The 23,077-nt window shown below is 48.9% G+C and overlaps 4 protein-coding genes across 10 annotated transcripts; 1 reads left to right on the forward strand and 3 right to left on the reverse strand.

Annotated features, from left to right (window-relative positions):
- Window positions 1-84: 84 nt before the first annotated feature.
- Window positions 85-5,957, reverse strand: spaw (southpaw). Of its 5 annotated transcripts, none has more exons than XM_062451884.1 (7): window positions 5,663-5,957; window positions 5,458-5,567; window positions 5,124-5,320; window positions 4,807-4,954; window positions 4,188-4,303; window positions 3,870-3,969; window positions 1,234-1,506 (listed from the first exon to the last, which is right to left on the reverse strand). In XM_062451884.1, the coding sequence occupies exons 1-7, from the start codon at window positions 5,838-5,840 to the stop codon at window positions 1,375-1,377; spliced, it is 981 nt and encodes a 326-aa protein (XP_062307868.1). In that variant the 5' UTR covers window positions 5,841-5,957; the 3' UTR covers window positions 1,234-1,374. The 5 variants fall into 5 exon arrangements, with proteins under 5 accessions (XP_062307869.1, XP_062307865.1, XP_062307868.1 ...); XM_062451882.1 differs by having other exon boundaries at window positions 5,124-5,323; window positions 5,663-5,956; XM_062451886.1 differs by lacking the exon at window positions 1,234-1,506 and adding an exon at window positions 2,817-3,514 and having other exon boundaries at window positions 5,124-5,323; window positions 5,663-5,955.
- Window positions 5,958-6,068: 111 nt separating this feature from the next.
- On the reverse strand, window positions 6,069-10,441 carry tcn2 (transcobalamin II). 2 transcript variants are annotated; one of them, XR_009928533.1, is made up of 11 exons: window positions 10,424-10,441; window positions 10,251-10,327; window positions 9,454-9,646; window positions 8,863-9,032; window positions 8,477-8,629; window positions 8,048-8,214; window positions 7,560-7,734; window positions 7,107-7,287; window positions 6,715-6,833; window positions 6,231-6,561; window positions 6,069-6,186 (listed from the first exon to the last, which is right to left on the reverse strand). XR_009928533.1 is itself a non-coding variant. In XM_062451880.1 (10 exons), the coding sequence occupies exons 2-10, from the start codon at window positions 10,306-10,308 to the stop codon at window positions 6,500-6,502; spliced, it is 1,278 nt and encodes a 425-aa protein (XP_062307864.1). In that variant the 5' UTR covers window positions 10,309-10,327; window positions 10,424-10,441; the 3' UTR covers window positions 6,069-6,499. The 2 variants fall into 2 exon arrangements, 1 of the variants encoding a protein (XP_062307864.1); XM_062451880.1 differs by having other exon boundaries at window positions 6,069-6,561.
- A 337-nt stretch (window positions 10,442-10,778) lies between these two features.
- ccdc117 (coiled-coil domain containing 117) lies at window positions 10,779-14,298 on the forward strand. 2 transcript variants are annotated; one of them, XM_062451924.1, is made up of 6 exons: window positions 10,779-10,999; window positions 11,435-11,668; window positions 11,824-11,874; window positions 12,044-12,316; window positions 12,939-13,085; window positions 13,205-14,298. In XM_062451924.1, exons 2-6 carry the CDS (start codon window positions 11,514-11,516, stop codon window positions 13,440-13,442), a joined length of 864 nt encoding a protein of 287 aa, XP_062307908.1. In that variant the 5' UTR covers window positions 10,779-10,999; window positions 11,435-11,513; the 3' UTR covers window positions 13,443-14,298. The 2 variants fall into 2 exon arrangements, with proteins under 2 accessions (XP_062307908.1, XP_062307909.1); XM_062451925.1 differs by lacking the exon at window positions 10,779-10,999 and adding an exon at window positions 11,055-11,154.
- Window positions 14,299-14,364: 66 nt separating this feature from the next.
- si:ch211-102c2.8 (trichohyalin) lies at window positions 14,365-22,741 on the reverse strand. The gene is made up of 26 exons (XM_062451813.1): window positions 22,675-22,741; window positions 22,471-22,577; window positions 22,075-22,108; window positions 21,853-21,972; window positions 21,417-21,542; window positions 21,094-21,183; window positions 20,913-20,999; window positions 20,715-20,817; window positions 20,363-20,474; window positions 20,098-20,190; window positions 19,918-19,956; window positions 19,588-19,719; window positions 19,330-19,431; window positions 18,988-19,218; window positions 18,825-18,887; window positions 18,604-18,699; window positions 18,367-18,468; window positions 18,020-18,202; window positions 17,436-17,567; window positions 16,926-17,158; window positions 16,373-16,478; window positions 16,168-16,251; window positions 15,833-16,026; window positions 15,425-15,451; window positions 14,932-15,187; window positions 14,365-14,806 (listed from the first exon to the last, which is right to left on the reverse strand). The coding sequence occupies exons 1-26, from the start codon at window positions 22,739-22,741 to the stop codon at window positions 14,741-14,743; spliced, it is 2,985 nt and encodes a 994-aa protein (XP_062307797.1). The 3' UTR covers window positions 14,365-14,740.
- Window positions 22,742-23,077: the final 336 nt, after the last annotated feature.

Raw genomic sequence — 23,077 nt, forward strand, 5'->3', positions numbered from 1 at the left:
TTACACTTATTACACTGTTATTATACTGTTATGACAGATTGAGGGTTCTCTTAATTCAGTTGTATTTATTGTCATGTAGTTCACAAAGCCCACATTTACATAATTCTATAGAAAAAAATCCTATATTATAATCGCACACATTTTCTACAAAAAAATAAACATTAAATTGTTGTAAATAACAAAACATGTCATGACATGGATAAAATGTGAAGATTGTCATAAAATACAGTTGAACTCTAGTGCATAGTAGGATCATCAAATGGTACAATAAGTATCTTGGATCGCTGACAGCAGCGTCAACAGATAACCAAGTGATAAAAATAAATAATATACTTGTGGTCAAGTGTCCTTAAGTGTTTAATCCGTCTGTGTACCGGTCGTCAATGACAACCGCACTCTTCCACGATCATGTCCTCGTGATGTCTCAGGACCACGTCGTCGTTCTCGTAGTACAGCATGGACAGCGGGCTGAGGCGCGTGGGCACGCACGAGGGGCAAGACACTCTTTCGGGATGGTAGAGTCTCAACAGGCTCTGTAAATACCGGAAAACAGAAAAAAGTTAGCTATTTCATATCGCGCTTTAATTCAGTTGTAATTTATAAACTCTGTTCTCTAGGCCTGGAGTAAGTAGGCTCTGTATGATTATGATTCCAAAACAACAGAGCACACAGAGAAACGACTGTATCTTACCTGCATGTATGCATGGTTAGTGGGCTGGAAGGACTCGTCAACCGGTGTAGGACATTCTCCTTCACACCGGAAAGCATTGTAGCGCTTTGGGTAGACGATCCACTCGTTCCAACCGATCTGCTCGAAATCAACCCACATGTCCACCTTCCGACATAACGGCCGCTGGACGGCTTCAGACGGAGACGCAGTGGCCGCAATTACACCACCCAACCGTACCCTTTCCACCCGGTTTCTCTTGTGGCGTCGGCCGTTCGGTCCACCACTGACCCGGTCCATGGTGACGTATTTGGAGCGCTCAACAGTGTGTATGAGGGTGGACACGTTATGGCCACCTTGATGCAGGTTGTGCTTGGAGAAGATGACCATCATGACCCGGTCAGTTGTAAGATGACGCTTGCTGTGCCTCTCACCCAGATGTCCACGACGGGGCATGCCCACCACCTCCCGGTCCTCCTCCGCCCCGCTCCCGTGTTCTGCCTCCATCACATCCTCCACCGTCGCCTCAGACTTCGCCAGCGTGTCTCCCTGGTGCAGCCAGTACTTTAATAAGGCAGTGACGTTGAATACCTTCCAGGTGGACTTTGCATCGCCGGGGGACGCTCCAAAACTGCCCAGGAGCAGCTTCTCCTCCGGGCATGGAGTGCTACTCGGTTTGCAGTCCTGCTGGCGAGAGTGATAAATGTCTACGGTGACGCGTTTGGAGGCTGAAAAAGCCGGTAGTCTGATCCGAAGTTCGGATAGCTGTACGTCGTCTGCAGCGGAGATGGAGGACATATCAAAGGTAACGGTCCATTTATTTTCCACTTGATGGCAACCTGGAAATAAAGAAGAAAGTCGTTAAACACCATAACGTGACTGAAGAGACAGCTGGCAGAAACTACGCGCTGCAGTCCTCACAGATACGTCCAATCTGCTGTAGTCAGAAAAAGCCAAAACGCTGGAGAGAGAGAGGGAGGGAGGAGAGGACCGGATGTGTATTGAACCCCTCGTGCTAGGGCGTCTGAGGAGCTAATACACACACCCACTCACATAAAACAGAGAAACCCTTTAAAGTCGAATAAGCATTTTGACACTTGGGTTGTACAAAGGGAGGATCCGATAACGTAGATAAGGGTGGCAGTGATGGAGAGGGCAGGGAACCAAGTCGTCTGGTTGTCTACCCCCTTGCTTGAAATACAGGTCAATCTGCAATAGCCATACCTGAAAACTAATACTTGAAACATTTCACTGCAAACTAGTGTATGAACAACACCGGAAGTCAAAAGGGAAAACAAATGCGTTACATGGCATATGCCGCCTAGGCTAAAGCCTACGTGCGTACAGTGCATATTGTTTGCAAACTTGAAGGCCTATTTACCTCATTTGTAACCGAAATGTTAGAAATAGCTAATAGATAGCTTACCTTTTGCAATAAGACTGAGTACGGAGTCAGAATCGCGTAGAGTGGGCCTGTCACTGTGCGCGCTCACGGGTTTTACAGCCAGGGACTGTGGAAAACCCGAAGTTTTGAAGGAGCGGTACAGCTGCATCATATACAGCGGGTACCTGTTTGGATGGAAAGCTGTGCTCACGTGTCCAGACTCTGAATTGTTCAGGCTCTTTTGAAACCGAGGCTCGTGGCTCTCGTGCGTCGGGCTGACAAGCGGGGAGAAGCAGAAAAGGCACGCACAGAGAACCCATTGCGCAAAACTTCCCATCCTTTATAACAGCGTTCGGTCACCAGTAAAGTCTTTCCGTAAAGTTCGGATTCGCTTGAAAATGTGAGACACGAGCCTGCTTCGCCCAGCTGGTACTGGTCCTGGTGTGTACTGATGCTTTGAGCAGTCTGACCGCGAGACACTGCTTTTATAGTGGACAGCTGCCCTTTGATGACCCTGTCATTGCCAGCCCTCTGATCCTCCATGCACATCAGAGAGATGGGGGTGTGGAGGGGAAACACACTGATCCAAGGTCATTGTTCTATGAAATTATCCAGGCATTAGTATTCATAGGGACTAACCATCTCTTTGAGGTGCATATGCACCATCTCCTTCACTCCTTTGACTGTAAAAACGCTGAAAAACTAACATTAGTTGAAACCTTTTCAAATGACAGTGAAATCAAAAAGGGTTATACGAGACATGAATCCTGATAAGATTTTTATTTCAAAATGTAAGTTGAGACCCAGAGGTAGCAGAAGTTCAAAGGTCACATCACAACAACTACAGGTCATATCTAACATTTCTAGGCTGAGGTTCTTCAATAAATAAATCCAATGTCAAGCAACGTAGATGCCTTAATACAAGTACAAGTTAAACAACTAAATAACATTGTAATTTACAAGTAAGTAGTAAAATTGTTACATTCTGTTGATACATTAGGCTACAGAATACGATTTTAAAAAATCTGATTAATTATATTTGAGAACTTCACATGTATTTACAGTTTGGAAGAGTTAGAAATGCTGCTCTTTTCAATATGTTGGTGCTGATCCTGGTCAGTTTGTCCATGGATGACGCACAACGGATAACGGACACTTCACTTTAAATTCCATCTAATCTGGGACTGAAACATACAAAACACTAGATACCTAAACGCTGGAATTGAACTTTTCCATATTTTATGCCACTGTAAATGCCATAGCTTAATCCTATTTGAATCCTAAGTGACTCTAATGGGCTCGTAAATAATTGACAGGTCATTAAAACTACTTGGAATAAACAGCTTTGTAACAAGTTTCCATCTGTGAGTGTGTTTCAGTTATTGAGGTTCAAAGGTTAACTTCTTGATTGAAAACATCATCTCTGTGGCAGCTTCTTATAATCCACTGAAGAAGTCCTTAACCTGTGGAGGGGAAGTGATAACAGGATCTGTGTCATCAGCACCATCAAAAACTAATCTACGATCCCATTTCAATACAGAACACATGACACACACAATGCGCCAGATGTCATAAAAGTGGAAGTTAGATCATAGTTTCAATAAGATATAAATGTAGTTCACACAGTGGAAAACACTTGTGAGAAATGATAAGCGGAAGATCTTTGACACTGTTGTGTTTTGGTTTGTTGCAGGAGTATTGGAAGTGTGCCACTGTGTGGTGGAATGTGGTACGACATGCACACTGCACAGGCGAGGGGAAAATGTTGGGTAGCTTTTTCGAGTGCGGGTCGACATGGGGCCCAAACGGCCAGCGTACCTGTGAGACGAGTTCGGCACGTACTTCAGGGTCCGACTCGAACTCGACGCTCGCATCGATCACCAAGACAGGCACCTTTGTCAACCAATCAAAGTGCAGCCTGTAGAGACAGAGCCAAACTAAACATCACAGTGCATCACCATGGATCCAGAAGACTAGGTTCAACTTGCCCTGTTTTATAAAATCTGAGTTTAAGTTGAGGGCTTCGTTTGGGTTAGGCTCAGTTCTGGGGGCGTAGACGATAGCTCCACAAACAGAGCGTGATGATTGGATGGTTGACAGCAGCTCAGTGCTGGCGTGTCAGGTGTCAGGACTCACCTGGTGGTCTTATCCAGGAGCCACCGCTCATGCTGGGTGTGAAGTCCCTCCAGGTAGTCCAGCTCCACCTCCTTCTCCTCCACCCGCCCACGACGACCCAGGCGCTCCATACAAGTCTGGTGGAACGCAGATACAACCTCTAGAGCTACACATTGACACCACCAGTGTCCACCACTACTACTGAACACTATACATGAACACCACCAGCTACTACTGAACACTGTACATGAACACCAGGAGCTACTACTGAACACTATACATGAACACCACCAGCTACTACTGAACACTATACATGAACACCACCAGCTACTACTGAACACTATACATGAACACCACGAGCTACTACTGAACACTATACATGAACACCACCAGCCTCCACTGAACATGAACACCACCAGCTACTACTGAACACTATACATGAACACCACGAGCTACTACTGAACACTATACATGAACACCACCAGCCTCCACTGAACACTGTACATGAACACCACCAGCTACTACTGAACACTATACATGAACACTATCAAGCTCTACTAAACACTGAGAGAGATGATATGTGTGTGTCAGAGAGAGTGAGAGATGGTGTGTGTGTGTGTGTGTGTGTCCATGGCTGTACCTGTGGGGGGGCCCTGAGGTAGATAACACCCTCCAGTTCCACCTGGCTGCCAAACTGCTCCACCAGGAAGGAGTGCCAATCCTGGTAGACCGACCACTCTGTAGCGTTGATGCAGCCCAGCTCAAACATGTTCAGGGCAAAGATATACCTAGAGGCATGACCACAAGCAGCTGTGTTTGTTTTGATTTTATTCAAAGCAACATACAGGGGTGTGGTTTAAATCTGTGACCTCTTGATCCAGTCAAACTCTCTTCCACTGAGGTATACCTTGCATCTGAATACGTCATATTGCCTGACAATGCTCCCGTTCAGCCCACCTGTCACTGTATACCGAGCGCTCAAAAACCTGCACAGGTGCGTCCTGGGAGCTGAGCAGGCGGGCCGGTGGAGGCTGCAGCTGAGTCCGCAGGCGGGTCATGCAGGAGAAGGTCTGGAATGTGTAAGACCAGCGCTTAGGATCTTGGTACATCATCTCCAGGAGGTTACTAAAGGAGGGCTGGGAGGCTGGGTCGCTCTGCTGAAACAACAGTAAACAACGACCGATGTCACGTCCATTTGTGGTACACACTGCTGGTTTCTAGGACTATCCGTACGTCACTTTGGATTTAAATTGTAAATGTATTTAGACATTTTACATTGGGGTTATCTTACCTGGCTAGAGCTGCTCTCTATTGCTTGCCATTTACTAACGGGTTCAGAGACAACCTCCCAGTCCGGCTTGGCTGCCTGCAGAAGCCGAGCGAAGGTTGACTTTCCCACCGCTGACACGCAAACAAGAAATAAACAATGATTTCGATTTGGTTCGTATCGTGACTGAATTTAATGTCAAACTTCTTTCAGGTTTGAAGTCACTTACCAATGTTGCCTTCAATAGATACCCTCTTTACTTGACTTGTCAAACTCGACAGCGAGCGCTTGGTCGCCCGTCTAGCCGTGGTTGAGCTCAGAATCCGCCTTTGTTCAGAACCGATAAACCGCTTCGCAGTTGCACTCAACAAAATGCAGCAGTACTTTGATAACATTGCGACCACCATGACGGCATTATGCCATTTAGAAGCGTTTGAACTTTTGCAAAGAGCAAGGTTTCACAAGCTTTGGTCTCTCACGTGTTCTGCCGGCGCCATAAGGTTATGATTGAGACGTTTTGTTTCCGGGTTTTTTTCCTGGGCGAACGATACAGAACCCTACTGCCCCCTGCTGTGAGCTTCTGACACAACCTCCTCTCGTCGCTTTTAGAAATAGATGCACTCAAACAAGTCATGTAAACATCCAAACCCGTTTATTAAAAGCAAATTAGTCATATTTAACTATTTGGAATATAACAGCAATTATATACAAAATACAAATGTCATAGTCACTCATAGTCATAGTAATCAGCGTCTGCTAAATGCATAAATGCAATGTAATGTAAATGTAATCACAACTGCGATAGCTCGATTAAACTGAGGTTAACTGAAATTTGAATAATCTGATTTGAGGTTAAGATGACACAACTGGATACATGTAGTGATAAATCTCTTACTATAATCTCTTATACTGAGAGATTTACATGTGGTGATCTGGAGCTTGTGAATCAAAACAATCAAAAAATTTCCTTCTCCTTCGCCTTCATCTCCAAGCAGTTCTGACACTCGCATGCTGATTTAACCAACAGACTACAGGAAATTGAAACGCTGGTCTCCTCTCCGGGCTCTCAGTACACTGCGTTTCTGATGGTGATGTGCTGAGCTTTCTCTATCTTGAAGTCGACGATCCCTAAAAGAGAGACAGAGGTCGCAAAAATAACTAAACCAGATGGACCATCTTGGTTCAAAGTATGTGAAGTGTGTGTGTGTGAGAGAGTATGTGTGTGTGAGTCCATGTGTGAGTGTGTGTGTGTGATTGCTCCATCCATGGCTGTGTTCTTACCGTGACTGAGAGCAGCACCGTCGGAGGACAGCTGCCAGTATCTCCGATCTGTCTGCCTGGCGTTCTCCTTGTTCACCACACTCAGGAAGGGCCCCCACAGGCTGTCCTCCTTCTTAAACCTGCAGGACAGGGGCCCCAGGGGGGCGGGGGAGGCGGGGGGTGGGGGACAAGGGACAGGAACCATCAGGTTCTGCTTCTTCAAGTTGACAAGTTACTTCGCAGCCCTGACCCTGTGTGTTGTCACACAACCTGTCATTGTCCTGGGTTGAAGGATCTGACAAGGATATACATTTTAAATTTTTACAATCGTCTCTCATCTCCAACTACGAATCAAGGTACACAAAAGATATATATTTAAAAAATAAAAATAGAAAAAAAGGTGTTTGACTGACGTGAAGTCTTGGTTCTTCTGCTGGAGGAGTTCCAGGGCGTCGAGCAGGGAGGATCCGGCCGGGACGTCCACCTGGAAGACAGCGGCGGCCCCGTTGGACTTCACCACTTCCACCTGCAGCCCCACCTGGGCGCGGCTGGGCAGCACCACCACAGGTTCCCCAGGCTCCAGCACCAGGCTGCCTGCAGGGGGATGCCCAAACCAAGCCACGGGAGAGAGAGATTCAGAAAATTCCGTAACCTAACCTAAAACTACATTTGTCTTTGTATTGTAATGTAACCAATGTAGTGTTTTCATTAAGCACGTACAATTTCATCCTTCAGGAGGATATATATATATATATATATATATATATATATGTTCGACTTTGTCATCCCAAGCGACGTACTGATGGGGGTACAATTGCTCTAACCACTGAGCTGATCTTTGTGCATGGAAGTGTTCCTGTGCTCACCGTCCTCGTCGCGGCACTGCTTGTCCTTCACCTGCAGGTAGGAGGTGTGCTGGAGGGCAGGCAGGGTCTGGGACACAGCCATGGGGTTGGAGTAGCATCCCCCCCGGGCGTCTGACATCATGGCCGTCATGGACGCAGCGCACTCCTCTACCTGGCTGCCCATCGCCAGAAGGGCCTGTGACGCACAGTCGACACACACAACACAAACGCCTCAGGTTAGTGTCAGGGTTTAGGAAATTCTATTTCCTGAAATTCTATTTCTTCGATAGTCACATGTGTAGGTCATGAAGACATCTTATTCATGAATAAATCATAAACGTGATAGTGTTTTGATTTAGCACACGCTTTTTTCCAAAGCGATGGACAAGGGAGGTGGTTAGATAAACCTGGGACCTCTAGATCTGCAGACAGATGCTCCAACCACCGAGCTGCACCCTCATACATCATCGTTACTCCAGTCTGGAGAGAGGAAGTGTCTGCATGGTTACCTGTACTGCCAGGCCTGTGCTGTACTCGTTACCAATGTGACCATCAGCCCGTCTGGAGGTGAGGAGCTTGTTTCTGATGGTGGCCAGGGCTTGATCCAGCGAGGCCTGATCCGGCAGCCCAGCGTTCTTCACGCACTGCAACGCCATCCCAGCCATGGCCAAGCTGTCTGGAGAGACAGAACCAAGCGACGGCCATCTTTTATATACTGCATACAGTATGTGATTGTATTTTGTTTTTCACGCTCTATTGGACAGTTTCAAGTGACATGTGACAGGAAAGGCAGGGAGAGAGGCATTGTGGGAAGGCCTCAGACTACATGGTACTCACAGTTATTACTGTGAGTATTACTGCTCTCTTACCGAACAGTTACAGACGAAACTTCCAGCTGAGAGAGACACGTTTAAGGCGGTATCCTCGGTCACACTCACCGATACAGTCGAAGTCGCCATTTTTGATGTGTCCGTGCTCCACGGCCTTGATGAGCTTGTTGCTGACGTGCGTGTTGACGCGGACCCCGCTCACACACAGAGCTAGCACGCCCAGAGAGTACTGATAGTAGGTCGTCAAGGGACGATGGCTGACTAAGGAACAGAGGAGGCATCGCTAAAGAAGTTATTGTAAGTTCCAAGTCCCAGTTATCGTAGCAACAGTGTCTTACAGTCATGGTAGTTATTCCTAGTTGGCTTGTTTAGGATTGCGTTGCCCTTTAAATAATGTGATAATGATAATGTATTCATTTAGCGGACGCTTTTATTCCAGAACAACAAACAGGTGGGTGTTCTTCTCGATCTGCAATCTAACACTGAGCACTCACAGGCGATGTGTTCCTTCTCCTGCTCCATCTGTCTCTTCAGGTGAGTCAGCAGAGTCTCGCTCTTCTGGCTGAGCGTGAAGGTCAGGGAGCTCAGGTCGTAGCAGGAGGCCTTCAGGGCCAGCACGTAGAGGGCCAGCCGTCCAGACACAGCCTGGCCCCTAGACAGAGAGCTGGGGGAGCAAGACCCTACGAGTGACTAATGTGTTTAACCCTTGTGTTATCTTCGGGTCATTCTGACCCATCAGTCATTGTGACCCACCGTCGTATTGCGACAGATTTACCGCATACAAAGACAAAGTGAAGCATTTTCTTTTAACCGTTGGGCTGTCTCAGACCCCCCACATTGCAAAGGTTAAAAGAAAATTATTTTAATTTGTTTTTGTATTGGGTAAAATTGGGTAAACACAACGATGGTTCGTTATGAACCTTTGGGTCATGTGACCCGAAGGCAGCACGAGGGTTAATGTGAAATAATACAGCACAACGATAATCCATATTCCAGAAACGCTATTAAAAAAATGTGAAGGGTTCTGCGCTCAAAGTGTTCCCTTGATACGAAACGACGAGGTGTTGGACTAGGTGTACGCGTACCTCTCGATGTCGTCGTGTAGCCGTGTTTTCAGCGCATTGAGGTGTTTACTCTCTTTGTCGAGGTTGTGATGAGTGGACAGTCGTAGGGCCAGGTGCACACTGGGATTGGGGAGGGCGACCTGGTCCTCCAGAGAGCGAAGCAGTTTCTTATTCAGAGACAGGAGCAGCTCACTGTGATCTGACTCGGCGGTTTCTGGACAAACATCACATTCAGTTAACTTCCCATATAATACTTCACATATCACCAAACAGATAGTGCTCTTGGAAATGTGCCTAGAAAAACGCTTCGTCAATGGCGACAAAACTGACTGACACCATATAAAAATGACTCGCACTGTGTCATCAAGGTCAGTACAACAGGCCACATTTCTCTGCTGTATCAGCAGTAACACACTAACCCAAAGACAGGAGACACAGACCTCAGCAACTTAATAACCAAAAAGTATAGTTTCCACACACCAGACAGTTTTCATTGTCCTCGATGGTATTTACACAGTGCATGGATTATACGCACTGTTACTGAAGTTACTTTTAAATCTTTCGGACAGATATAAAAGAGTTGTCCTTAAACATATGCTTTGAGAGTTATTTTAAGAGGGGATCAGCGTTTAGTTTAAACGTTTGAACAAATACGCTATTACTCAATCACTGACAAACAGCGAGTCATGTTACATGTCTCAGTACTTTCCCAGTAGCTCTGCCAGGGTCACTTGCATCACATTGGAAGCGGTTAAGGGACAGTTAGGCTATGGAACAACAGGCAGACAATGTCCTACCAGTCAGAATAAGATAATTACCACATGGTTTGCTGCTAGCCAGTGCCAATAACCCACTCAAGATGTACAGGACATACATTCTGAAAAATCTACGAAACCTGGAAAAAAAAAAAAGATTAAAATATTGATCGTAAACATGATATACGTGTATTATACCTCGTGTTGGTTTTGATAACAAAACAATGCCAACCAACCTTGCAATGTCCGTGAGCTGCTTCTGCACAAGCTGCAGCGATGAAAGTAACCTTGCGGAGGTTAAATGTAGGGACAACCCAATAAAACAAGTTTGAACGACCTGATGTTGACGTAGCTTTTTAGGTCATATGACCTGTCACCTGACACGGCAGAAGTGTCGACCCCTTTAAAACAGCTGTATCAAGCATCATTAAATGAATACTTTTCACGGGGTTGGGCTAAGTGCTTTAAAAAACAAAGGCGCATTTCCACGAGAATATTTTTATTTTACAACCAAGAATAATAAGCTAGTTGCTTTCATACGATACGTTTTTGTGTCTAAACTACAAGACCCAGGAACGCCATGTGACTTTTGCGGTATTTTCTAGAATCTAGAATGTGTGATGACGACGTTTTCCTGCGACTCAACTTGACACAACCCTCTACTAAGCTTCACTGTCTGAACCGACGTGGACGCGATAACGTTACCCATTCACTTAAGTAATCAGCCCCAAAATTATCACATAAATGACTTTGCAACCGTGGAAAACAATGGCGGTAAATGAACGGAGCGACAACAGATAAACGGCCTACAGGTGAGTTCGCAGTATTGAATCCGAGATCAACAGGGCTCAAGTCAGACACAACAACAACAATCAGGGGGCGGGTCAAGTTGGAAAACTCGCTGGCCACACTTATACATTGTGTCGAGTTATTTTTCCGAAATATTTGCCTTAGCCACAACCCTTGCGTAGGTACAGTCATTTACGTTGAATATCTATGCCTTTCTGCTGCTAAAAAGCGAGGTCGATACTGGTAGTATAGCTATAGTCTAGCTATACCAGCTAGCTAAAGTTAGCTGAAGTTGTTTTGACTAATATAAGTTATCACGATAAGTGTCAAGTCCCTCGTATCAAATGACAATGCATGCTTAACGTTACAGACGAACCATATGAATGCAATATAATATATTTTGTTATGTTTTTGTATAATCTTTATACATCTGCTTCATGTGTCCCTTGTCATTCTAGAACATTTGAGCATCTTATCTAGCTCCCATCGCCCCGCTCTCCGTCCGGCCCTCCGCCGTGCAGTCTAGCTTGAAGCTCAATGCATCACCACCCCAGTCAGATGAGCAGCGAATTGGGGTTTCTGCCTGCGATGTACCCATTCCCATGCCATACCAGCATGCCCCAAACGTCGGGGTTCAACATCAGCCCAGCGAGCACTTCTCACTCACTGCTGGCTCTACCCCCTGCCAACACGTAAGCGTCGGTTATTTAACGAACGTTTAGCGTTAACTTTGACTTTACGTTTTACTTACACGGTGTTGTTTACTTTCAAACGTGTTGGAGGCTGAATGTTTTACTCAGATTTGTAGTGTTGGTTCAAGTACAAAAAACTAAATATGTTGTCTCAGGAGCTGGGAGAGACGTTGCCTACGGAAGCACAGGAGAAGATCAGATGACGAGTGAGAATTTCTTTTTTTTAAACACCAATCCTATTTAATGTGGTCTTTGTTTTAAAAAAAGAAGAAAAAACACATACAATATTTACTGTCTCTAAATTTAGCACATGCTTTTATCCAAAGCGATGTACAAATAGTGCACGTGTGTTCGCGTGTGTGTGTGCACCCACAGAGGATGCAGTGCCAAGCGAAGGAGACTGACGATGGGAAGTGACCCTGGAGACTCCAGCCCCAGCATGTGTCAGAGCTGGCCTCCAGGGTCACCAGGCCCAGCCTGCCCTCTGCCCGGGCCATCCAGCCCTGCCCCGCCCCAGCCCTGCCCGGCCCCGGTCCAGCCCCTCCTACTGCAGGGCCTGGCAGGGGCGCCCCAGCCCCGCCAGGAGACAGAGGGCTTCCTCATGGAGGTGGAAGCTGCCCAGAGGAGACTACAGGAGATTGAAGAGAGGTGAGTGAAGAAAAACAAAAGATTAAATTGAGTTTAGAGGGCAAGCTTAAATCAAGTTAGTCATAGCAACCAGTTATATTTATATTTCATCCATTTAGCAGACGCTTTTATCCACAGCTGAGGATGGGGCCGTTAAATATGATTTTCTTGATAAAAAGTGTGTGTGTGTGTGAGGGGACGACATATTTGCAGTTTAAAAGAAGTGCTATGTATAACAACACCTTTACCCGTCAAAGACAATAACAGAAACCACAGAGCAGCAGCATGTCAGTTCTGGCGCTGTGTGGTACAGTGTTGCTGTGTAACCTGTGCTGTCCTGTGTGGTACAGTGTTGCTGTGTAACCTGTGCTGTCCTGTGTGGTACAGTGTTGCTGTGTAAACTGCTGTCCTGTGTGGTACAGTGTTGCTGTGTAAACTGCTGTCCTGTGTGGTACAGTGTTGCTGTGTAAACTGTGCTGTCCTGTGTGGTACAGTGTTGCTGTGTAACCTGTGCTGTCCTGTGTGGTACAGTGTTTCTGTGTAACCTGTGCTGTCCTGTGTGGTACAGTGTTTCTGTGTAACCTGTGCTGTCCTGTGTGGTACAGTGGTGCTGTGTAACCTGTGCTGTCCTGTGTGACCGCAGGATAACCCTGGAGGACGATGATGAGGACGAGGACCTGGACGTGGACTCTCTGCCCAGGCGTCCGGTGCTGGTGATGTCAGACAGCCTGAAGCTGGGGCTGCAACGCGGCATCACAGACATTCTCCCCCACACGGTGGCACAGTCTGTGTGAGTCTCTCCCCCTCCTCCTGACCCCTCCTCCCCCCTGTCTGTGTGAGTCTCCCTGGGGAGCTGCACGTGCTCGCTAACGGCTTCCCTGTTTCCTCTTCCTCTGCTGTTTCCTCCAGGAGCCACTCGTGCATGGAGCTGGTGGTGTGGCGCCCCCCGGAGGACACTCTCTCCCGGAGGTTCAGGGGCACCCTGCAGAGGCAGCAGCGCAAGCAGCAGCAGCAGGCAGCCAGCCGGCCGCCCCCGGCCCCCAGCCCCCTTCCCAGCCTCTCCGGCCCCCTCACACCCACAGGCCCCCCAGGGGGGCCGTACCCACTCCCGGGGGGCAGCTCTGGAGAAGAGGACATGGAGCTGTAGAGGCGGTTGCCCCCCTGACGCCGTGAGCTTCAGCCTGGAACGAATGGGTTGGACGTCGCTATGTTACTGTTGCCAGGGGGACAGATTTAGACCAAGGCCCGGTTGCTGATCAGCGTGTCGGTGGTGTTGGGTTCCTGGTTTTGTGCTCCTTTGGCCAAAATTAATGCCAAGTTTGCGTTGCAATCAGTTGTTGGTACAATCACTCGGTGCTCGTCTTTGGAGATGTCTTCTAACTCGGATCCAGAGGGGGGTGCGTTTTAGGGCATGACATCGAGAAGGGACCAGAAATATTTAGTTTATTTTCTCCAGCTATGTCTGTGTTAACAGTCAGTACCAGTACATGTTTAAGATTTCAGACTTTCCAACGGACTGTGTGACCTTGCCATAGCCTCAATATCCTTGAAGGAAACCGACACTTAGCAAATGTTGTGTGTTCATATCGCCATTTACTCATAATTACACAACGTGCAGGAGTAGTGGGTTGTATTTAGCCACATCTTTGGTGTCTAGAGACGAATGAAACTGCTTTTTTACTTAGTTTGAAGGCAGACAGAAACAGCTTGAGCTTCTTTATTTTTTTTGTCAGAGTTGCATTTTGACAATTCAATTCTGGTTTAGTCCAGTTTTTTCCCCACATGATTTGAAAGCATGTGAGCTTGCTGTTCGACCGTTACCTGACGTCGTGTTCCTTTAGATGGGGGGGAAAACAGTTGACACTTCCTTCGTTTTGGTGAAAATGAAATTGTGGATATTCACCGTCGTACAGTTTGATTGTATTCTCCTGACATGCATCTTGATAGAAACATTGAGTGTTACTACTTTGTATCTGTTTCTAAATAAAGACTGTCGCTGAAGATGTGACGCTCTTTTATTTGAATTACAAAGTTAAAAAAAAATATCACTGTTTAATGGTCAAATCCACACAATATGAAGTTAGGATTTATAACAGAACTGTAGAAACTCTGGAAGTGAATCTTACAAAAGACAACGTGCCTGTTCAGAGGGCTTCCCTCCCTGCCACTAACCTCCTGACCACTGTGTGTCATCTCTGTGGTATGCAGCAACCAGATCACTCATTCACCCACGCCCTGTCCCCAACCTTGAGCCCTGCAGTAAAACCAAACTGCTTGGCTGAGAAAAGGGACGACTTGACGAGCGGTACTGTCACGGTGTCACTGTGACCTGCCAGTCGTTAAGCAGTTACGAAATCTGCTCAGGCTACGGGAGAGCGATCGAGTGACACTTTGAAAGTCCTTTAATGACTTCTTGTCATGCGTACGTGGTGCCTGGTCGAGGAGTCAGCTCTGGGTCGCTGTGGACGACGAGGGGCTCCAGAACCCAACGCCGTGCTGCGATGGCGCGATCTGAATGCAAGACGAAAAAAACACTCATCCAGAGACGACACAGGTCCACACATTCAGATGTGTGTGATCGTCCCCTTCTACTGCATGAAGTGTAAATCTGCTTTCGGCTGAATCGGACCACCCACCGTCTCCAGGTAGGACCCTGCCAGGTCCCGGGGGCCCCTGGTGGGGGGGCCCCTGCTGGGGGGCGAGGGGCTGCAGGCCTGGGCCTGGTTCTCAGCCCGGAGCTGCTGGACCCGGCCCTGGAGGTGCCGCAGAAGCTTGAGAGAGGCCAGGTCTGGGGGGGAGGCCCCAGGGGGGAGGGGGGGAGAGGAGGGGGGGAACCTGGGCCCCAGCTGGTCCAGAGTCCTCTGTTTCTCCTCTCGGGCCTTGGGGGCCTTCCTACGAAACACACACACATACATCACAGGATGTCTCACACACACACACATCACAGGATGTTTCTCACACACACATCACAGGACGTCACAGACACACACACACACACAACTACACGTAAGGGACACGTATGCACCAGTGGCAGAAATGTCGAGCATAAAGGTTAGTCAGTAAAGCAGAATCTAGGCATGGTCAAACTAGACTAGGTTTGGCTAGTCTAAACAGGCTGAAACCAGTTACCTCCCCTTCAACAACCGTGCCTTGCACCTGTGGAGACGCAAACACAACCGACTCAATGGAATTTGAAAAACGATACATATACTATATTGTATATTTCTAGATAATCTATATACAGTAAACAGGTCGTTTCTTTATGATGAGGAATACGACAACGTTGGTCTGAAAAGTGCCATTGCACACTGTAATAACTCTACATGTGAGTGTAGTATTCTTGTTATTAGATTTTTAAATTGAGTTGGACTTGTTTCTTGAAATGACTTGTGACTTAATTTAAATAAACAACACATTATTAAAATATATATATATATATCCAGGCAGTCAAATGTCCTTGTTTTAAGCATGAGTAAGCTCACAACTAATATTTCTAATTTTGACAGGCTGTTTTTGCCGTGCAGTGCAGTGCGTTACCTCTCCAGTTCGGAGGTGAGCTCCTGCTCAAACTTGCAGGCCAGACGAGCGCTGGTCTGCTCCTTCCACTGACCCATGTTCCTCTGGACCTGCCTGAGCTCCTGGTCTTTATCCTGCAGCTGCTTGTGCAGGGACCACGCCACGCCCCCCCCCTGCTGGGCCCGGGTCGCTCTGCTCAGCTCCTCGATGTGCTCCTGTGAAGAACACACGACACACACACAGACACACACACACGTGTGAATGCACGCACGCCACAAGAATCTGTCCACATGCGCAGCACCGTGGAGGGTGGTTTTGTGTGAGCGTGGTTCTGAAGAACATTGTGATGTGCGTACCTGGATGAGTCTCTCCTTCAGCGAGTCCAGCGCCTGTTCTCTCTCCATCTCCAGCTGTTCTCTCTGCAAACGCAACTCTCGCTCCTACAGAAGAAGAAAGAAAACACTCCATACGTGTGTTCAAGAAGAAGATCAATTAGCAGACACTAGTATCCAAGTTGACGTACAAACAACCCCAGTACAAGAAGAAGAAGCTGTCAGAGACCTTGTCTCTGCTGAGGTGCTGGGCACTGCGTCGCTGGAAGGACATCTCCTGCTGCAGCTGAACCCTGAGCGCCCGCAAGGTCTGGACGGCCTGAGCCACCGTAGGACTGAGGGAGAAACACAGCACAGTAGAGGAACTGCAAGGTATTTACATTTACATTTAGTCATTTAGCAGACGCTCTTATCCAAAACGACTTACAGTAAGTACAGGGACATTCGCCCGAGGGCAAGTAGGGTGAAGCGGAGTCAGATGGCTGAGCAGTGAGGGAGTCGGGTTAGTAATCTGAAGGTTGCCAGTTCGATTCCCATCCGTGCAAAATTACGTTGTGTCCTTGGGCAAGGCACTTCACCCTACTTGCTTTGGGGGGAATGTCCCTGTACTTACTGTAAGTCGCTCTGGATAAGAGCGTCTGCTAAATGACTAAATGTAATGTAAATGTAAGTGCCTTGCCAAAGGACACAACATCATTTGACACGGCCGGGAATCGAACCAGCGACCTTCTGATTACTAGTGTATTATTTATTTGTGTGTTTGTATGTGTGTATGTTTGTACCAGTGAGGGGGCTCGCCGGGGCTCCCAGGGGCCCCGCTGTCCTCCAGCAGCAGCTGCAGGTGTCCACACTCGGCCCCCAGCTCCTGGCCCCAGCGCCTGGCCTGCTGCTCCAGCCTGGCTGTCCTCTCCTCTGCCCCCGCCTCCCTGCCAGCCAGCTGGCTCCTCAGCCTGCCCGCCTCCTCCTCCGCCCTCCAGGCCCTCTGCTCCAGCCGTGACTCCTCCTCCCGTCTCTCCTGCAACCACAGCCTGCCCCGTCACCTCACAAACACAAACTACAGCCTGTGTGTGTTTAGCTGTACTCCTCTGTGATGTTAAGGAGGGGATTTGAACCCGCGATCACTTGATCTGCAGTTGAATGCTCTAACCACTGGGCTGCACCATAACATAAAGTATACCCCCTCACTCTGTCAACAGGGACAGTATACTGGTTATGTTGTGAAACGGTGTGTGTCTGTATGTGTGTGTGTGTGTGTCTGTGTGTCTGTGTGTGTGTGAATGTGTGTGTGTGACCTGTTCCATGCGTGTGCACAGTCTCTGCAGCTCAGCCTGGTGCTCGTCTCCCAGGGTGCGGTGCAGCGCGGCCTGCACGGACACCAGCGCCCCCTGGTGGCCACATGCCTCACGCTCCAGCTCCTGCAGCCTCTGAGGGGACCGAGAGAGGGAAGGGGAGGGAGAGAGAGGGAAGGGGAGGGAGAGAGAGGGATGGGGGGAGAGAGAGAGAGGGAAGGGGAGGGAGAGAGAGGGATGGGGGGAGAGAGAGAGAGGGAAGGGGGGGAGAGAGAGGGATGGGGGAGAGAGAGAGAGGGAAGGGGAGGGAGAGAGATATGGGGAGGGAGTGAGAGAGAGAGAAAGAGAGAGGGATGGGGAGGGAGAGAGAGAGAGAGAGAGAGAGATACAGAGAGAGAGAGGGAAGGGAAGGGGAGGGAATGAGAGAGGTATGGGGAGGGGAGGGAGTGAGAGAGAGAGAGAGAGAGAGAGAGAGGGATGGGGAGGGAGAGAGAGAGGCGGGGATGGGAAATGACTGGTTTGACTGTGTGTGGTCCTGGTGATGATCCTCTGCAGGGTGGGGGGTCAGGGGTCAGGGCTGCTCTCACCTGCTGCAGCTCCAGCACCGTGTTCTGCAGACCCAGAGCGTGTCTCCTCTCCCTCTCCGTCTCTGCCCCGGCTCTCTCCAGAGCCTCCCTGTGCTGGTCCTCCAGCATCCCAGCATGCACCTTCACCGCCTGCTCCTTCTCCTCCTCCCCCCTCCTCCTCTGCTGCTCCACGGCGTCCTCCACCTGCAGGCAGCGGCTCACGTCACCACCCACCTCCACCTACCTTCACCCACCTCCACCCGCCTCCACCTACCTTCACCCGGCTCCACCCACCTCCACCTACCTTCACCCGGCTCCACCCGCCTCCACCGCGGTGGGGAGGACGGAGCGATGGCCGTTGAGCCTACCGTCTTTTGGACTGTAGCCTGGAGCTCCTCCTCGCGCCTCTTCACCACCTCCTTCTGCTCCTCCAGAGCCTTCCTCAGCTCTCTCCCCTCCTCCTCCTTGTGCTGGGCGAGGGCAGAGAAACATGAAACACTGTTTATTTATTTATGAAACCACCCGCTGACGTATGTTTGAGCCTGACCCTGTATGACCCTGTATGACCCTGTGTGACCCTGTGTGACCCAGTGTGACCCACTCACCTGGATGCGTGTCTGCACGGCCTCAAGGTGCTGTGTGTGAGACCGAGCCTGTTCCAGCAGAGCTGCAGCTGTCTCTGCCTCGGCCTGCCTCTGAACCTGGACACAGGAGAGACCCCCGTCCTCTCAGTTTGGCCTCCTTCCAGTTCTCACCCACAAAAACAACATGGATTTTTTCGTAAATATCACTTGACCTTTAAAGGAGATCCAACAGTTTCTCTCACCTGCTGAACTTCCTCCTTGTGGACGACAGCCAGCTCTTCTTTCTGCTGCTGCAGTTCTCGCCGCTGACACGAACACAAACACGCATCAAACCTCTTTCTCTTCCACCTCAGACCAGCTCACATCTGAGTTCTCCCAGTACCCCCTCACCCCTCCCTCACTCACCCCCTGGAGGAGTGCCTGCTCCTGGGCCTCTCTCAGGGCGGCGAGGTGCTGGTCCTCCCGGCTCTGGATCTCCCCGCGCAGGCCCTCCCTCTCCTCCTCCAGGGCGCTCCTCTCCTCCTGGAGACCCAGCAGCCGCAGCTCCTTCTGGGCTAGGATCTTCTCCAGAGCCCCCACCCTGGACTCCCTCTCCCCCAGCTCCCTCCTCAGCCCGCTGACCTGCAGCTCCACAGCCTGGGAGGAGGAGAGGAGAGAGGGACCGAGGTAGCGAGAGAGACTGGAGAGGAGGAGAGACAGAGAGAGGTAGAGCGGAGGGAGGTGTGGATGGGGAGGAGAGGTGGGTACCTCCAGACTGTGTCTCTCCTCCTCCAGCCTGACACAGCGGCTCCTCAGAAGTCTCTCTTCGTCTGTCACACGCTGGAGCTCCTCACGAGCCTCCTCCAGCTGCTGCTCCGCCCGCCCGCACGCACACACACACACACACAGACACACACACAGACACACACACACAGACACTCATTGAAGTGTTCAACCAGTAGCAGTAGGTAATACATCCTCCGCTGTGTTCTATGGTCTTCTCTAAGGACGGTGGTTCTACGTTACCTCTTGTAAAGAGTCCAGTCTGATCCTTGACCTCCGCTGCTCTGTAAAGAGCTCAGTCTTGGCGCCGTCCAGCTGCCTCTCCATCTCCTCTCTCTCCAGCAGAGACACGCTCACTCCTGAACGCCCCAAGCTCTACAGGAAGACACACAGAGAGGACACTGTCAGCGCGGTATACGGGAACTGAGAGTTTAGGTTGGCTGAGGGGCATTTCTATGGCCGTATGTGAAGCCCTGTGGGGCACAGCTGGGAAAAAGGGTTTTACTCAAACATTCTGATTTGACTAAAGTGTGTTGAGTGGAGGACGGTGTGTGGTACCCTCTCCAGGCTCACGTCCTCCAATCGCAGCTGCTCCAGCTCCTGCAAGGCATGCTGGGACACGAGCATGAGAGGTCGGGCAGGATAGGGTGGTCGTCATGCAGGGGCGGGGACACAGGACAGAGATACCATGTCATGTTGGTAACAAAGTTAATAACATGATGAGGAACGCACTCATCGCACGTGACGAAGTACCTCCCGTTTGTGTAGAAGGTCAGAGAGGGAATGTTCCATCGCACACAGCTGAGCTCTCTTCAACCTCAGTCTCTCCTCCTCCTCGTCACAGTCCTACACACACACACACACACTTTACATTTGATATTATGTTCATTTTGGAAGGTGCTTTTATTAAAGGAAAGGAAAGTACAGCAGAAGATCATGGATCTTGGAAATGCACGACAGTACGACAGTATTTCACACTCACAAACTAGGAGGAATATGGAAGGATTGATGTGTTTACCTGTCGGAGCTTGGCTAGCTCGTCCGACTTGTCATCCCTTCGTCTCCTCCTCCGCCAGCGAACACCGGCATCCGTGTCTTCCTCCTCGTCATCATCCTCATCACCCACGTACCTGCCACCACACAGACGGCAAGTGGCGGGATGAAGATAGGACCAAGGTCGTGCTAACAAACACCTGGACAATCCTTTTTATTGATAGTCTTTCCTTGGTCACCAACTGAACATCATCACAACAATAAGGTGAGCCACACGGCCCAGTTTGAGCAGCATCGTGTCACCTGGGAGTGTTTCTGGGAGTGTTACCTGGGAGTGTTTCTGGGAGTGTTTCTGGGAGTGTCTCTGGGAGTGTTACCTGGGAGTGTTTCTGGGAGTGTTTCTCCTGCTGGGATGATGTTTGCGGGAAAGCAGACTCCTCCTGGCCTCCCTTCCATGGCTGACTGTCAGCACTGCATGACCTGCCATCACAAGCAAAGGGCAGAGGTAGCACAAGCCCCGTCTAGGCAAGGTCAGGGTCAAAGATCATCGGTCTTCCTGGTACTGGGAGTCTTACCTGGTGTGTTAGGAGACGTGTCAATGTCACTTTTATCAGAGTACAGCCCGTCCATACTCCTCATCGACTGAATGACTGACCTGCATCCTAGGATGACACACAGCAGGTGGCATTTATGATCTTTGGCCAGACTCTGAACTTGATAACTCATCTAATTCCACACATTATTTTTTATGTTTACTTGGTCTGATGTGTTGTCGTATGTTCTCTGTGCGTACAGAGTCGAGGTCGCTGTCGATGGTCACGGTGTCGAAACTCAACACAGGAACTCCTGGGGGAGGAAACAGGAAGTGGCTGCCATGAATGTTGTGATTCGCTGTAATTCAGCGTGATTTAGTTCCCTTGTTATAACTGACGGGTTGTTACTTTGCACTGTGCCTGGTAAATACACACTGTCCTTTGACTCTGATCACTGACATACTGTTAGACCTACGCCCTTCTCTTCCTTAGACAGCCAATCAGAGGTCAGATCCAGCGTGGGTTCTGAGTGGAACCCTGCAGTACCTGCTAGAAGTCTGGTTCTCGGAGCCTGGTACTTGCTCTCCCCGGTTCCATCAGGTTCCACACTGGACGGTCCGTCGCTCACAGCCCCTGTTCCACTACTGCAGCTGGGCACTCGAGGGACCAGACCTGGAGGGAGACAGAGGAGAGTGAAACGCTAGAGAACAAACAACTGTCACATGATCAAACAACTGTCACATGACCAAACAACTGTCACATGACCAAACAACTGTCACCTCTTAACCCTTGTGTTATCCCACCATCGTATTGCGACAACTTTACCCCCCACATTGCAAAGGTTAAAAGAAAAGTATTTTTATTTGTTTTTGTATTGGGTAAAATTGGGTAAACACAACGATGGTTCGTTATGAACCTTTGGGTCATGTGACTCGAAGGCAGCACAGGGGTTAATCTGGGAGCGACAGACCCTTTTTCTCACCTATGGATTGATCCTTGATACAGGAAGGTACCAGGTCGACACAGGAGACGGGGGTGTTGTTAGTTGTTATGGTACTTCCCAGTCCCGTATCCCTGCTCTCTGATTGGCTCCTGCTCAGCTCTGGTAACATGAATAGGAGGGAAATGATAACGTCACGAGACGTATTCTGATAATGCTGGACTAATCATACAGACTAAACTATTCCAAGTAAGTCTGACGTACCAGCACTTCTGATGTCATGTTTGTGGTTCTGTACCTGCGAACATTGAAAAGCAATAAACCAACATGGTTAAGGAGACTTCAAGATAAGGAAGTGCATGTTCTAGATCAGCCTTCCTCAACACTGGTCCCCAGTACTACCCACTGTCCTGCATTTTCTTGGTCAGCCATTCCCAACCTTTTCCACTCCATTTTAGGTGATATTTGGGATCAGATCTTCATTCATATTTCAATTTTAAAGAGGTGGATTCAAAACGAACACATTTGGTGGTGTTTACATTTCCATATTAAGTATTCAATGCCTTTTAAAATTCAAAAGATTGTCACTGATTTGCTTCCATACACGAGGACCAGGGTTGGGAAACTGCTCTAGAAGAAGGACAAGAAACTCATAGTGACCTGCAGTCGGCTCAGCTGCGCGTCTATAGCGTCCAGGAGAAGGTCGCAGTGGTCCAGTTTCAGAGGGGAGGAGGACTGTCCAAACACACCGCTCTCGTCCTCCAAATCTAAACGGAGACAGAAGCGATCAAAGCGTTTGATAGAGAGACAGAACACAACACGCGTGAGGAGAGGACTCAGATACTGGTTTGGAGAATGTCTGACCGGTAAAGAGAAGCTCGTCTGTGTCTTCGGACTCTCTCTCTCCTCTGTCACCTTTCCCATCCTCCATCTCCCGGGACTGGAAAGAGAGATAGAAGAAGTGGTATTATACCCCAGAGCTGAACGCTGGTCTCTGACCAGCATGGGTGAGGAGTGGGGGTTGGTGTTGCCTTGGATACATGAGCGCAACCTTACTTTCTGGTGGGCCTGGCTGGAGAAAGACCCTGCTCATAAAGCAACCTTGCATTCCTGTGTGAGCCTTAGAGCTGTTTGTAGTTCAAATGTACTTTTTGAAGAACTGGAAAGTATTACTTTATTCGAATAACAAACATATTTAGGCATCACCTTGACTCGTGCTATTAAATTAATATTAACTGTTGTCTGTCTTGAAAAGAACAGAAGAGGG

This window comes from Osmerus eperlanus, chromosome 25, assembly GCF_963692335.1.
Source record: "Osmerus eperlanus chromosome 25, fOsmEpe2.1, whole genome shotgun sequence".
Classification (NCBI taxonomy): Eukaryota; Metazoa; Chordata; class Actinopteri; order Osmeriformes; family Osmeridae; genus Osmerus; species Osmerus eperlanus.

Coding starts and splice junctions, on each gene's coding strand:
- spaw (XM_062451881.1), bottom strand. CDS start 2,388: ATGGGAAGTTTTGCGCAATGGGTTCTCTGTGCGTGCCTTTTCTGCTTC. Junction 1,507..2,093: donor ACTCAGTCTTATTGCAAAAG/GTAAGCTATCTA, acceptor CTTTATTTCCAG/GTTGCCATCAAGTGGAAAAT. Junction 534..691: donor CTAACCATGCATACATGCAG/GTAAGATACAGT, acceptor CGGTATTTACAG/AGCCTGTTGAGACTCTACCA.
- tcn2 (XM_062451880.1), bottom strand. CDS start 10,308: ATGTATGTCCTGTACATCTTGAGTGGGTTATTGGCACTGGCTAGCAGC. Junction 9,033..9,453: donor CTACACGACGACATCGAGAG/GTACGCGTACAC, acceptor TTGCTCCCCCAG/CTCTCTGTCTAGGGGCCAGG. Junction 6,562..6,714: donor CGGTGCTGCTCTCAGTCACG/GTAAGAACACAG, acceptor TCTCTCTTTTAG/GGATCGTCGACTTCAAGATA.
- si:ch211-102c2.8 (XM_062451813.1), bottom strand. CDS start 22,741: ATGGAGGATGGGAAAGGTGACAGAGGAGAGAGAGAGTCCGAAGACACA. Junction 21,000..21,093: donor ACGACAACACATCAGACCAA/GTAAACATAAAA, acceptor GTGTCATCCTAG/GATGCAGGTCAGTCATTCAG. Junction 16,479..16,925: donor CCCGGCGAGCCCCCTCACTG/GTACAAACATAC, acceptor TTTCTCCCTCAG/TCCTACGGTGGCTCAGGCCG.
- ccdc117 (XM_062451924.1), top strand. CDS start 11,514: ATGCATCACCACCCCAGTCAGATGAGCAGCGAATTGGGGTTTCTGCCT. Junction 12,317..12,938: donor CTACAGGAGATTGAAGAGAG/GTGAGTGAAGAA, acceptor GTGTGACCGCAG/GATAACCCTGGAGGACGATG. Junction 13,086..13,204: donor CACACGGTGGCACAGTCTGT/GTGAGTCTCTCC, acceptor TGTTTCCTCCAG/GAGCCACTCGTGCATGGAGC.